At 39.5% G+C, this 15338-nt stretch overlaps 1 protein-coding gene across 2 annotated transcripts in view; it reads left to right on the top strand.

Annotated features, from left to right (window-relative positions):
- ATP10B (ATPase phospholipid transporting 10B (putative)) overlaps nt 1-14748 on the top strand; it is a 54996-nt gene extending 40248 nt beyond the window's left edge. For both annotated transcript variants that reach the window (XM_085317837.1, XM_085317835.1), the window contains 9 exons: nt 723-907; nt 4659-4971; nt 6169-6245; nt 6778-6903; nt 8211-8411; nt 10202-10282; nt 10397-10501; nt 10954-11141; nt 14088-14748. In XM_085317837.1, coding sequence (XP_085173963.1) covers nt 723-907; nt 4659-4971; nt 6169-6245; nt 6778-6903; nt 8211-8411; nt 10202-10282; nt 10397-10501; nt 10954-11141; nt 14088-14595 — 1784 coding nt within the window. In that variant the 3' untranslated portion in view covers nt 14596-14748. The remainder of the gene's footprint in view (nt 1-722; nt 908-4658; nt 4972-6168; nt 6246-6777; nt 6904-8210; nt 8412-10201; nt 10283-10396; nt 10502-10953; nt 11142-14087) is intronic.
- The last annotated feature ends 590 nt before the right edge of the window (nt 14749-15338 follow it).

Here is a 15338-nt window from a genome sequence, read left to right on the forward strand (position 1 = left end):
CAGAAGAGGCAATGTAGCTCTTGTCAGAATCTGTCACCCTTGCCACCTCTGAAGGCTGTGTGTGCTTGCATACTGCATTTCACAAAAAGTGTTCTTTTAGCTTCAGTCAGTGCCTACCTTTAACATATCACAGTTACAGCATCTTCAAACTGACCTCTAGTGGAAGAGATAAGAAGAGGAATATTGTGACATTCAGATGGTGGTTTCCTTCAGGATGAGTGTAGGCATCTGCTTTTAAGTTTGCACATTTTTAAAACAGAAAACTTAYTGTACCTTTTCTTCTCCCTTTGATGAATGCAGCATCTGACTTGGCAATAGGACGGCATTCCTTTAAATAGTCAAGGTTCATCTCTTCTGGTTGCTATGATGGGGCTTGATGCAGTACATTAAAAATGCATATGGTGTAATTCCTCTGCCAGTACGTTGTCATTTCGGATTATTAGGAAGAAATGAAATGCATCGTTCTAGTAAAATGAAGAGTCAGAAATCGTTGATAGCTGATGTGTTCAGATCTTAACCAAAATGTAGATTTCGTGCCTCTGTTTAGTTCCTGGAAAATACCTTGGCTTAGCTCTTGATAAGTGCAGGATCATGTTTTGAAAACAAAGATCTCTCTCTCTCTTTTTTTTTTTTTCTTTTTTTTTAAAAAAGAGATAAGGGGGGGGATCAGTGTGATTACCAAATAGAAGAAACCTAGTTCACTTCTTCTACCATTTGCCTAGGAGCAACAGGGATTGAAGATCGGCTGCAAGATGGAGTGCCTGACACTATTGCAGCTCTTCGAGAAGCTGGGATACAAATCTGGGTGTTGACAGGAGACAAACAGGAAACAGCAGTTAACATTGCATATTCTTGTAAACTTCTGAACCAAAGAGACACTGTCTTTACCATTAACACTGAAAATAAGGTGAGTACAGAGAAATACATAGAATTCTGTATCTTTCATTTTTTCATGGCTTACAACTTGGCACTGTTTTGCTTTATGTTGAATTCAACACAAGAAAACACAACTAATCAAAAACCCACATGGCAGCTTTCGGAGAAGGCCATAAACTCTTGAGAGCGCAGGTAACAGGATGCATTGGAACCCATGACTGCTTTGCAGTGAATGAGATTTATTAGATTAAAATAGAATTAATTTTCTAAATAAAAATGATCTTTAAAATAATTACCTGAATAGTGTGATTTAGAAAGAAGGATAATATTCAGTTTAAGTGTCTGATTCCTTAGTTATATTGATATTTGGCTGCTTGCAATGGAAATTTGAGTTACTGTGATGTTTTGGCTCTGGGTGATATCTGTAAGATGTTTGGAAAATAGTATATGTGTCAGTCTGGAAAAAATRTGCAGTTGTACATTTTATTATATTCAGAAATGTATTGTTGCACCTTTCGTAATAGTGTTAGGCTTAATCAGAAATGTACTAGAGAACAATTTACTCCAGCATCATTTTGTGTAAGCAGTGTTTTGCCTTCTCAGAATCCTAAAAATAGTTCTTGTGGGCCTGTTAAAAATGCAATCATTTTCTTGACACTCCATACTGGTACCCACGGTGTTGATGCACGCAGATACTCCCTGCGTTTCCATGGACAGTAAGGTGATCGGGCAGCGGATAAAGAAAGCATCCTCCAAAATGAGGATAAGCACTTAAAGGGCATCTCTGTCAGCTCCTGTGACTCAGACAAATACAAAATAGAGCGAGCAATCCGCGGAGCAATCTGTGGCTATTTCTGAAACCTGCAGAACAGAAGAGAGAAAGAGAGCCCAAACTTCTGAAGCGAGTAAATGTCATTAAAGATGGTGGAGGTAAAAAGCKCTAGAAAAGGTACTATTGCTTTTGCAGACTGGGAGACAACAGGAAGAGGGTACCAGGAAACCATGCCTTCCTTTCTGAAAGCAGGATGACAACCACATGTGTCACCTTGCCTTGTGCTCCTCCCAGCAMCCTGATGGGGACATTTTTCATTTGCTAAAGAGAAGTTAGGCCAGGCTGCATACATGGTCCAAAAGCAGGACAGAGGACGCCAGCTGCTCTGCCCTTGTTTTGTGCTTTGCTGCTRGTGCCCTTGTATTGCCCGCACAAGCACGTGTCCTCTGGGGCAAGATGTGTCCTCCTTCTGCGGTGCCTGGGAAACCCTGCTCCGCTGTGCCGTGCTCTGCTGGTCCTTACTTACGTTTGTTGGCCCTTACTCAGAGGGGATGGAAGTTACCATGAGAAGAGACTTTTGTTAGGTAGATGTGAAGGTGAGGGGGATGGTAGGCACCTTGCCAAGTTCAAGTGGATTGGAGAAATGGGCAGCCTGGTCTGCACAGCCATCCCCTTTGGAAGGAGAAAGCTTTCTCTTTGCCTCCCACCCACCCCTGAAGGTGGGTTAGTGATACATTCTTGCCTTTCTCTATAAAGCTGCAGTGAGGATTGATTAAAAACATTAAATACTGAGTATTTTTATTTTGATAGGCAATTGTACAGAGCGGTTCGATGGCCTACTTTCTAGCTGCTTTTGTCTGCAGTTGGTAGCTCTCCAAATAGGAATAAAATTCTATACAAACGTCTCTCTCTTTTAATGTCATGGAAATAGGGAAACATGCAAAGATGATATGGAATTTAGCACGGAATACATTCTTTGCTTCAATGTGTAATTTCATTTTATACGCATATCTGCTTTAAGGGGAGGCAGAATTAATATATTTAGGATAGAAATTAGAAGATGGTTTCTGTCAGAGGAGTGACGCTGCAGATAGGCCCACCCCAGCTCTGGGGAAGCACAGGCCCATGCACCAGTCCGTTTCACCCTATTGCAGTCAGTCTGGACTCGTATACAAAATGTGCATATGCACATGCACATATGAAATGTGTGGTTCACTGAGCTTTGGGTTTACTCCACGTTAAYGTTTACCTCCTGCCCTTTCAAATCAAAGTCTGAGAGATTTTTGCTAGTAAAGCTATAGCAGTAATAACAAATCTGTAATTACTGAAGATATCCCAGTTGTCAGTATGGCTGCTTGCAGCTGCGTGGCTGCAACAGTGAGATGACTCACATCGCGTATATGTACATATATATGTGTGTGTGTGTGTGTGTGTGTGGATGTATATATTAATAATGTCACCTCTCAGCATTAACAATCTTGACCTTTAGCTCCTTAAAGATAAATGTGCGTATTTGGGCAGTAAAGGGAATTATTTTAGGACCCCAGGATGCACTGTTTTCCACACCAACTCCACTTCTTGCATGTTCCTGCAAGAAATGAAATTAACTTCATTCTACTCTGATTTTGCTAAAACTCTGGTTTTCAAGCAGCTGAAATCTTTCACTATCTTTATCTATTTTTTTGCTGCCTAATTCCATTTTCAGCATTGTATCATCCCAATCTTTTTCCTCCATCCCAGAAATTTTTACTCAACTTCTTCCAATGCTGAGAAAGAAGTGCAAGCCAACAAGAGATGGTGACTGTCAAGGGCAACAGTTAATGAACTACAATAGCTGGCTTTAGTGGGAAGGAATTTTATTTCCTTCCCTGAACACAGCAGCTTATCAAAACACTAGAAATCAGATATCTTCCRGTAAAAAGCAACACAAGTAGGTAGTTTGGGGGCATTAATTTTGAAATGCAAATCAAGAAAAATCTAGAATTTTTGGTCTGTTCATAAGAAGATAGTGCTCCTTGGATATTTTTTAGAATTTTAGTGTGCAAGCTAGATGCAGGTTTCTATTAGATGTCAGAGGTACATTTGATTCCAGAACCTCCCACTTAAGTGTAATTTAAATCTTGCAAACATCCTACACATGTACCTTATGCAACATAAAGTGAAAACAACATTTTAGAACTGAATCATCACTCAGCAAAGCTGACAGGAAAGGTGGAAAAGGGAGTGATTAGCTCCTCAGGTATTCAATGCCATGCCACAGAAAGAGGACTGTTAGTACAGCCAGGCAGCAAAATAACTTTTAGATGATTCTGGGTTGTGCCTCATAGTGGTGCGCACAATTAGGAGATCCATATGGGAGAGGTAGAAGTACCCCCCTTAAATCTATTTCTGTTTGGTACTAAGCCAGTCAGGATTGTGTGCCTCTGAAAAAAGACTTTGGTCCAAAATGAGGCAAATTTGCTGAGGAAGAAAGACTTAGTTGTGTCTGAGGAACAGCGCTGGGCAATATGATGCTTTTTTCTGTCCCTAACACAAGTGACACAGACCTGATTTATGACGTAGAAAAGGCCAAACTGTCAAAGTCACTGGGTAGTTTTGAAAATCTGAACCTTGTTTTTCTCTATCATAGTTTATTTCTGTGGGGAAAAAAAACCCCGGGAATCTCTCACATAATTCACAGTAGAACTAGCTTTGAAAATCTCCTTTAGAAGGAATCAGTATTTTTTCTCTCTGAACTCTCAGCCCCACCAATGTAAATATGTGCTCTGCTTTTAAAATAATTTCTTATTGTAGTTAAATAGCTGATAAGATGCACAGTGTTTTCAGCAAAGSATTTGATGACGTCATTGAAGTAATGTCCAATCTGAAAAATTAGTGTGTTTCTCAGTTGGTTTTCCCTGATAGACTTAAGCATACTGGCATGATTATACATACRTACATTTGGTAAGGTACTCCGCTCTAAAGAGACATGCAGATAGCTATTTCTAGAACCTCTTCTGTTTTCTCACAGGAAACTTGTGAGTCACTCTTGAATTTAACCTTGGAAGAAGTGAGGAAGAGTTATGATGTTGAAAAACCACGGAGAAAGTTCTTGGGCATTATCCCAACGTCTTTATCAACCTCTGAGGCCCCGTCTCCTGAATTTGGACTGGTGATCGATGGAAGAACGCTGAACATCATCTTCCAGGGGGGCCTGGAAAAGACGTTCCTGGCCCTGACGAAGCACTGCCGCTCAGTCCTGTGCTGCCGCTCCACCCCTCTCCAAAAGAGCATGGTGGTGAAGCTAGTCCGGAGGCAGCTCAAAGTGATGACCCTGTCAATAGGTACCTCGCTCTTACAGTCTCTTACAGGAGAAAGAAGGAAGCAGGTTCTTTCATTAAGAATTGTGMAAATGTATGGAATATGTTGTGTATGCTATGATTTATGCCTCCTTTCAGCTAGATACAGTGGGAAAACAGCATTGAATATTCTTTCTCTATCAGTAACCACAGAAAAGTCCTTCTCCAGCTTTCAGGTAGCAAATCTGGCTCCATTTAAAAAAGATGAAGATGCTCCAAAGTCAAAATCTCCCAGAGTCCCTGTCATGCGCGCCCGTACAAATGCACGTGCATCTTCCCTTCAGAATGCCCTAGCGGTGGGGGAAGGAAAGCAGTCAATAATAGTTACTGCTTCGTGGTTTTATGAAGCCCTTCTCCTATTAGACTTTCCCAACCAGTGAAAACACTGTTATCCCCAGAGTAGCATTAAGCACTGACTCCTTTGCTTTTTACTTGCAAATAATGTGAAGTGCTTTGAGTTCCCTGCTGCAGTGATCCCATGAAAATCCTTGCAGAATTGATATTTTACAACTTGAAACTAAAGAAATAGACCAAAAAAAACACATCAGAAAAGGAAGAGTCTTTATTTCAAAATTTCTTGCTTTGCTTCAGAGTTCGAAATATAAACCTTCGGTATTCCACTTTATTTATTCTGCTTTACAGTCTAACCTGATTCAGTTTGCACATTGCAGGACACCATGGCTGTTCTTTCAGCCATGAACGTTTGAAATTTGGTTATGTATTTTAACATACKGCTAAAAAATCAAATGAGCAGAAAAACTCCTGAAAATGGATTGATACATTGTCAATTCCATTATAACTTATGATATAATTTGGAGAATTTATGGAAGTGTGGTGCTGCAAAGTGGGGTGCTGAACACATGGAATTCACCAAGCAAAAGCCTGTAATATGGAGCAATTACAGATGGTGTTGGGGTGTCCGTGCCACTACTCCACCAAGTTGGTCTTAGCAGAAGTGGAACCAAGTCACCTAAGAAGGAGGATCTTCCCACCAAGATTAGATCCTAGAGCTCTTGACTACTTGACTCCCAGTATCAGCTACCCTAATTAGGATGCATGATACTACAGAATAATCTATGTTTAACAGTACAGCTGGGATTTTTTAATTGTTTTACTATAGGCATGTAGTGTTAAGCATCTTTTCTCACTCCTTTATTGYTCCCTCCTGTATTCCCATTCTAGGTGATGGGGCAAATGATGTAAGTATGATTCAAGCAGCTGATGTTGGAATTGGAATATCTGGCCAAGAAGGCATGCAGGTATCCCTTTACTTATTTCCTTTCCTCTACTGTCAAATGGTTTCTTGACGCTTCATAAGTTTTATAGCAGCCCTATACTGAGTGTCATCTTAAAAATGCAAGTTGGCATCATTGCTGTCATAAATTAATATACGATCCATAATTACAGCTGTAGCAAGAAAAGAGTGTTTTGAGCCAACAATTAGCATGCATGGACAAATACGTGTTTGTTCATAAGCATGGAAAATTAACAGATGTCTGGCCAGTGATAGGTTAACATCTGGTTTCTAAATCATCTCTGCTATAGCATTTCCAGGTTCTGTTGATTCCCATTCAGTGTTTTCTGCCCCAGATTTTTTCACACATATCCCCTTTCCTTATTTTCCTAAATTCTAGATTAGRGCTCTGGGGAGATAGAAATTTCCAGTCATTTTCTCAAGTCTTTTTCCTACTACATGCAATAGTAGGAAATAGTTTCAATGTCCRTGTTCAGATATCATCACATTTAATGGAAAAATAGATTATGAAATAATCTCCATTCTTTTTACTGAAGGCTGTGATGGCTAGTGACTTTGCAATATCCCGATTTAAGCATCTCAAAAAACTACTTCTTGTCCATGGACATTGGTGTTATGCTCGACTGGCAAAGATGGTGATTTACTTTTTCTACAAGAATGTGGTAAGATAATAAAGTGTCTGGAAGTCTTCATTCTAGAAAGGGTTAAGTCCAGGATTGGGGTTTTTTTAGGCTGTGTCGTCTTTTTATTAAATTGCAATTCCTGTTTCTTCACTTTGCAGGATTACAGTATGCGCCTCCATGCTTAGTAACGTGCTGCATAAAGCATTGAGTAAAATATGGGATCTAAATATCTTTTGAAATAGCGTTATTCCAGAGGGAAAAGGAACTCAAGGTTTAGTAACTTTTATATGGTAGTTCAAGAAACTTTTCTAGTAATACCCAAGAGCCTCAAAATAAAATTTACATAAGGAACAGCAGATTATTAGTGCTAGAATAAAGATGGTTCTGCACTGAGAAACAGTTGCCTATGAAACCTCTGAATTTTTGCATTTAATTTGATAGGAGCCACTTGCAAGCAATGATGCAGTCATATCTGGCATTTTTATTAAAAATTTAATGTATATGCAAATGAGCTGTGCATTGAAGAATAATGTAAAGTGGATAAACCTGATAATAATACAGTTTCTGCAAGCCTGTGCAAACAAGTCGATTAGACATGAAATACTCTAAGCATGAAAAACTATTTACTTAAAATTCAAAGTGCYTATATTTTAATTTTTTAAATAATTTTGAATAAGGATTATGTCTTATCGGTGTTAAAATTTATAATGGAAATGGAAATGGAAACTTTTTTTTTTCCCCCGACTGGGCATCCTTTCAAAGTTCAAAGGATATTTATTTGCAGTATGAARTAGCTCTCCAGATCGGAATTCTGCTGTTCTGTTATCTCCCTGGTACCATTAGAGAGCAGGAGGCCTTTGATTCCACTTTGACAACTGACTTGTAGAAGGATTTAAAAATCTGGTGCTTAGAGCTGTGAACAATTTGTTTAATTATTCTCTGATATTTTCTTAAAGAAACCTAACTAGTGTTAAAAAGCTGTATCACACTGAGTTGGTGTGAAATACTTTAGATATACTGCTTTTAGAAATAAAGTGCGGAGGTATCTACTGAGAGTACCTGTAATTAAAATGATATCTTCTTGGGAGACAGCACTGAAAACCTGCACAGACCCCATAGAGGGAATGATGAGGGGCATAGATGATCCATGTGTTGCCAACCAAGAGGTCCACACCWGCTTTAAAAGCGGGGGAAATGTGACAGAGAGGACATACTGGAGAGGTGCAGCTTTGTGGAGCTCGCAGCCTGGAGGGAGGTGAAATCGTGTCAGCGGGAAGGATGCRTTTCTGCATGCACGAGGTTCAGCCTGTACCATGACACTGGGTTCGTATTTGCTTCTCCCACAGAGCTACGTCAACCTGCTCTTCTGGTACCAGTTCTTCTGTGGGTTCTCTGGTGCCACCATGATAGATTACTGGCAGATGATCTTTTTCAATCTCTTCTTCACCTCGATGCCCCCTATTCTCTTTGGAATCCTCGACAGAGACGTTTCTGCAGAAACACTCTTAGGTTTGCCTGAATTATACAAGAATGGGCAAAATTCAGAGGTATGTCTTGATTGCTGAATGAAATRACTGCTTGACGAGCCAAAGGACCACAACCTTTTTTTGGTTTTGTGGAGAGGGGAGGAAGAGAACAGCTTCAGATTCACCTAGAACCAAATTATCCATTTGTGGTTTCCCATTTGCTGATGTCCACTGAGAGAAGATATAATTGTAGCTATCAGAAGGATTAGTAGGGGATACATGAATGGAGTTGCTTTGTGGGAGCAAGGCTGAGTGCTTGTTTGTGGCTGGAAGACGTAAATGGGAAGGTTTATTCTGCAGTCAAGCATATGGCACAATCCAGTTTGGTACCAGCAGGCTGAGTTATAGCAAATGAAGTGATGTACTAGTGAGTCAGTCCTGTGAACTGAAACCCTGGGGTCTGGAAAGTTTTCATTTTAAGGACATTCGGTGTTGCTAAAGAARGATGGTGGAGCAGATAGATACATAGTTAAACGTACACCAAGTATATACATTAAAAAAAAAAATCTGAATGAGGGCATAAGGAGAAATAAATGAAAGAGGATGAGAAATACAGCAACTGAGGGTAAGAGAGTTTAGCTGGTCCCTCATTAAGCTCTGCTGAGATTTAATGTTTTGAACAGTCTCAGCCTACTGTGGAGTACTAGAGGAAAAGCTTTTTAAAAAGATTGCAGCAGAAAGGGACAAGGAAACTTAAACCATTAGATTAATGAACAACGGGCCATTTTTTTTTCTCTCATTCAAAAATAGACATTTTAATACACAAAGGATTTTGTCAGCTTGGTGTCTAGGCTGTTCTGGATATGAACTGTTTTGTTTATTTACTTTACTTTGAATATCAGAATTGCTAACTCTCAAGAAATATACATAAGAGATTATATAAAGATTTTCCTCAATCTACCTGTTAAGTTTAGAGAACCAGTCTAATCTCTGCATGTGTGTGAGGATCACAGGTATATAGACATGTATATCTGGTTTCCGTATAATCACACTTTGGCAAACTTCTAAAGGCTTATTCCCAAATTACGTTAAGATTTTTAATAGGAAACGATGAAAATATTAGCAGGCAAATTTTGATCTGTCCTTTGTTTCAGACCACAGATTTCACAGTATTTAGGAATTCTTCTCTCTCACTCTCTTTTTCCACAATAGCTACTTTCCGAATCATGGACTGTGATTCTTTCCTGATGTTTTAAAAATCCAGTTGTAGGAACGCAGACTTTGAGCATTCTCTGCAGGGCTTTCCGTTCCCTTTCTTAGCAGCTGCTGGACCTCATGTATGTGTGAAATACATGTTCTTTATCATTTTGAAGAGATAGTTGTTGTTGCTKTGACATTTTGACTACATTGAAACCGCAGAGGCCCATCGTTTTGTCACTCCCATGATGCTTCGTACTCCATCACAACTGTGTCACCATAGGTCTCAAGATAAGTTTAAATATGACATGTGGCCATCCTATAAAGGCACAAAGTAGACACTTTGATGGAAGAAGCTGTAGAATAAAATATTTAGTCCAATTCTGTAGCTCCGGGAAAGCGATGGAGCAGAGATTCATGACATCTGACTTTGCAACCCTTAGTTGACTGGCTAATCTTCCTAAGGTTTCTCTGTAGTCAACACAGAGAGCATACCTGTTCAGGGATAAGCCTTTGCTTCGAATCAGCCTCTGAAGAGACATTTGATTATGAACAGAGACCAGTTAGCTATAATCAGCAGTCTGGGTGGTAGAAATACAAAAAGCAAGTACCTCTGTAGTAGGAAGAGAAATGTGCATCCTATCATAATGACTGTTATCCACAAACTCCTACAGATATACARGCTGTCAACTTTTATTGTTACAATGTTGGATGCCTTCTATCAAAGCCTTGTTTGCTTCTTTATCCCCTATTTGGTAAGTACATGAAGCATTTATAATTTTGTTCTCATTCTCTTTAAAAAATTGAAAAAACAAGGACTGACTTCTGAATCGTCAAGGTTTCTCTCCATCTCTCTTCCTATTTTCTAGACATACGAGGGTTCTGACATAGATGTGTTTACCTTTGGGACCCCCATCAATACCATCTCCCTCCTCACCATTCTCTTGCACCAGGCTCTAGAAATGAAAACATGGGTATGTGTTTGACTTATGCTATACATGTGATTCTCTTTTCTGAACACAGCACACTGTGCAGACATGGCATTGTCTTTTGGAGTCATTTACTTTAATTCTGGGTCACAAAATTAAGTAGTGTATGCGCCAAGATAATGCAATGTGGCAAAACTGATTATTAAATGCAGCATAATAGCTACTCTGGCAGGGCAGCAGCATTGCTCCTACTGGACATGACAATACATAATTTTTACATACTTTAGTATATGCACAGGAAACGGTTTGACATATTTTTTTTAAGAACTATATCCACTCCCATTGTTCTGTCATTTAATTTCTAGGTGTTTCTCCTGCTGCAGTTTTTAGTAACATGGGTCTGTATGATATGTTCTTTCTAATTATTCCTTATGTCCTTAAAACTAGAGTCAAGATCTAGCATACATTGCTGTTATGTTGTATACTTCTGCTTACAGACGGTGTTTCACTGGGCCACGATGATGGGGAGCGTGCTGCTCTACTTCATCTTCTCAGTGGTCTACAATGCTGTCTGCGTGGTCTGCAACCCTCCTGCCACTCCCTACTGGATCATGGAGAAGCAGCTTGCAGACCCTACCTTCTATTTACTGTGCCTCATTACCCCAGTCATCGCACTCTTACCGAGGTTTGAATAGTATACTGGTTTCCTCTCAATTTTCATTTTGTGGATTTGTAGGCATCTGAGTGAAATAACAGTAATGATGTCTCTAGATGTGAACTATGTCCAGCACACGGACAGYGATAGGTCTGAAGGTCAGAAATCTGGGTTCATGAACTACGAGTTTATTCACTTATATAAACACGGACAGCTCACTATACACCTATTGCTTTTGTTTTCTCATCAGGAAAATCTTTCTTTCTGGGGTGCTGCAAAATTTATCAGTGGATTTACAAATCCACTGCATAAATTTTCACTAGGATGAGTGCAGCATTGCTGAGTAGATCAAGACTAGAGAGTAAAGCTTTAAGATATTCCTATGTGCACTGAGAGCTGCAAAATGAATTGTTTCTTTAGTACGTTATAGAGCATTATTAAGCAAAATTTAAGAATATGTCTCTATATCAAATAATTTTCTACATTCAGAATCTTAGTTTTACTTAGTTTTACTCTGTGCCACAAACTGGGTATGATAAAGATAGCTTTGGAGAGTGAGTCTGAAAAATATTTTGCGAGGGATAGTAATTATTCTAATATATTTATGAGAAAATGTGGTTTGAAAAACTTGATTTTGTTCCAATATATATGTTAACCTTACTGCCTTAGTTTTTTATACTTTAATCATTCTTTAAGTAGATAGGCTTTTTGTAAGTTGTACCACTTATTTTTTTTCATTTCTGCTTGGACAATGAAAGAGATAGGTTTATTAAACTCTCTTGCTAGTCTGCWGCTCATAATAATTGTCAGCATAGCACTATTGCAAGAACCAGGAAAATATTTTTAATAACTGATTTTGTAAATACTTTAAAGCATTGAAGTTTTGGCCTTAACTTTGTCTAAAAAAAAATGGACCTTTTGAGACTAGATGATATTTTTCTTTGAGTCATTATTTCCCTATCCGAGTTCAGATTCTCTTGTGATTTTATGTTGCAATATATGAACTTCAGGTCAGGATAAGCAACACATGGTTCATTGAGGTCTCATGCCTTTCAGGCATAGCATCCTTTTGCGGTGTGTTCTGTTCTTGTGTGATTTTCATCCTCCTATCTGCCCACATTTGCAATGTTATGTTTGACCCTGAGCTTTCTACTGAGAGCTATATCAAACACGTGGTTAAGAATTCATATATCCATCCTGGGAATTTAGCCAGATTGAGCTCATTGCTGCCTCAGCAGTATACTGAACTCAAAGATTTGTATCTTGGTAATTTCAGGGTTGGAGAGTTGCTGTTCCTTCTTGTAGGTATCCCAGATTATTTCCTGTAGAACCCCTGATTCACAGAAAATCCAGCCCCCAGTTTCTGAATAGCTGTGTCAGCATATCTCAACAGTGCTGAAATCACCCTTTGTTAAATATATTCCTATACTTATGATTAAGTTTCTGTTGGTGGTTCTTACTGCATTGTTTGCTCCCTGTCTCCCTCAGAAACCTGTTGGAGTTTATAGCCTTGAGATTCTGAATTTTTCCTAAGAGATTTTGTTAAAACACTTGCTCAAATCTTCCTTTTAGAGCTGCTTTCTGYGCTAGCTGCCTTGCCTGAGATGCTGCACGTGCCCCGAGGGGGCTCGCCTGTGCCCTGCTGTGGGTGCAGACTTTTCCTAGAGCACTCCCTGGCAGCACTTTGCAGTGCATCCCCTGGGCATTTGTGTCTGAAAAGTGCCTCTGAACTGTTTTGGGAAACCCTGCACACCTTTAGTTATTAAAATCMTCAGGTCTGAGAAACAGAGGGAGTTGAATTTCATGTTCATTCATTGGCAAGGGGAAAGCACTGGGCCTCTTGGAGGATTTCAGTGTAATGGCCAGATACATTCCCCTCTCTGTGGCCTGCCCAAAAGCCCTACAGCAGATGCCCATCAGGTAAATGACTTGCACATCCTGGAGGAAAGCAGCAAGGGCAGGAGCAAGCAGAGCAACAGACAGGGTAGAAGGCACAATTCTCCTTCCCCTTTCTGTTCTCCTGCCTGTTCCACCTGCAACACACCCAGAAGACACAGAGAGCAACTTGAGAGAAAAGACAGATCCACACCAGATCGTCAGAGATGGACCTGTGCTTTTGCTAGTTGTGTTCCAAGTTGCCCACCCAGGGCTAGTTCCTGGAGAGCTTTGGGACCTAAAATTTTATGTGGTCGCCCAGCCTGAGCTTGGGCAGAGCAAGTGTGTACTTGTCCACWCTCACTTGTACAAACAGGCCATGAAAGCCCTTTCTGCAGTTAGCCTAGCTTGTTGGAGTTCTCAGTCTTGTTATTATATATTTAAGTACRTCTTTATATAGCAGCAGAAGGTAGAGAGGGCACCTTTATTAATGCAGTTTCGAAAGATTTCCCATATTTGTTTTGAAATGTGTAGATAAAATCCTGTCAGAAATCATGCTTCAAATGAGGCTCTGGTTTTCAGACTGGAGCTGACATGACTTGGAGAGAGGGTGGGTGTTCTCTCACTACACACTCACAGGTGTATGTATTTATATAAATTCTCTGTCCTGAGAGGGCAGGTGAGATGCAAATTATTTTACTACTTCCTTAGCAAATCCACAAGCTGAGTTTTTTAATTTTCCAGTTTTATGTCATCTACCAAACTAATGTCCCTTCTTTAGCTTCTTTTAAGGGGGTAAGTAAGTATAAGCTTAACCTCCACAAATATTGCATTTCTGYAATATTTGAGCTTCTGTGTACTTTTCTTGCACTGTTTAGCAAACAGWGCCATTATCATAATTTATTTAGTATTTGTATACATGTAGTTGACTCTATATAGTTCAAGATAAGTGCATAGTTGCATGCTGTATTAAGAACCATGAATCAACTTACCAGATCTCTTCAGAGCAAAGGAAAATGAGCAATTGTGTTTGTGTAGTCTGATGCAGATTACAGGTGTAACCCACTGCTAAGACAATGTGCTCTCTTTCTCTTTCATCAGGTGCCTTATTTTTGCCCTGCGAGGAACCTTTGGAGCATCTCTGATTCTGAAAGCTCAGCAACTAGATAAGCTTCCTAAAGAGCAACAAGATCTTGAAATCCAAAAGTGGAGGTCACGAAAACAAACTACTTCTGATGCACCTATAACATCACCAGCACCTAATGATGACCTTGACCGAACCATCAACCACTTATGTGTATCACCATTTTTACATCCAGCAGCAGCAGCTGTGTCTCATGGGGACACAGATAGCCAGGGACTTTCCAGTTCTGAAATGAATCCTCTCAGGAAATGGACACCCGAAGAAGGCAATTATTTCTTTAATAGATGGGCAGAGGAAGAATCTCCCACTACAGACTCCTCAGCAGGACCTTTCTCTGGCCGTTACCCCCTTGTTCCCAATAGGGTAGCATCTCCTGGGCATGACGCTAGCAAACTAACTAGAGATAATGCTAAAAAAATTAATCATGGAAGTCATCGGCGATCTGTGAGTGCAGTGACACTCTGAAGAGATACTCAGAAATGGGATTAATTTCATTCATGGGACCTGGTATCTCRGCTGTGCAAGCCACGTGGAGAAACATACCTTAGGGAAAACAGAATTTCTGTTTATACTTAACCAAGATGCTCGATACAAAAGAACAGAGAGAAATTTGGATTTACAAACCTGCTGGAGTGTTGCAATATCATTTCCAATATGTAACTTCTCCTAAGCATATATATTGTTTGGGTTAGTCACTAGGTGACCTCTTGTTTCAGTAGTGTCATGTTACACAAGCATCACGGTTGCTTAGAAATGTACAGTTGTGCACTAAGTTATTTTATTTCATCAAGGAATATTTTTCTGTCACGGTAATAGTGAATAATTCCGTTAGTGGTGTTTCAATGCTATTACATAAGTAATATAAAAATAATAGTAAGGGAACTCGTTCTACATTAAGCCAAGTCTTGGAGTAACACATCCTACTCTAACTTTTAATATCAAAGTCTTAAAAGGACCTGGACAACTTTAAAATTACAGTTATATCAAAAAAGTTGTTGCCTCCTGATGCTAGAAGTAGCTCCAGAATAACAGCAAATGAAAGAGACTAAAAAATATTCCTTCGTAATATATAGACTTTGCACCTGTACCTGTATCAAGCATAGAGTAGGTTTTTCCTCCATAGCAAGTTCTGTGTTTTTATKTAGGTTTGACTGATACTGTTAAGAAAAGGAGAAAACAGTTTATGAAATAGAAGAATAGAAATATGA

The sequence above is a fragment of the Rhea americana genome, unplaced genomic scaffold, assembly GCF_003343005.1.
Source record: "Rhea americana isolate MKP2758 unplaced genomic scaffold, rheAme1 scaffold_51, whole genome shotgun sequence".
NCBI classification, from domain to species: domain Eukaryota; kingdom Metazoa; phylum Chordata; class Aves; order Rheiformes; family Rheidae; genus Rhea; species Rhea americana.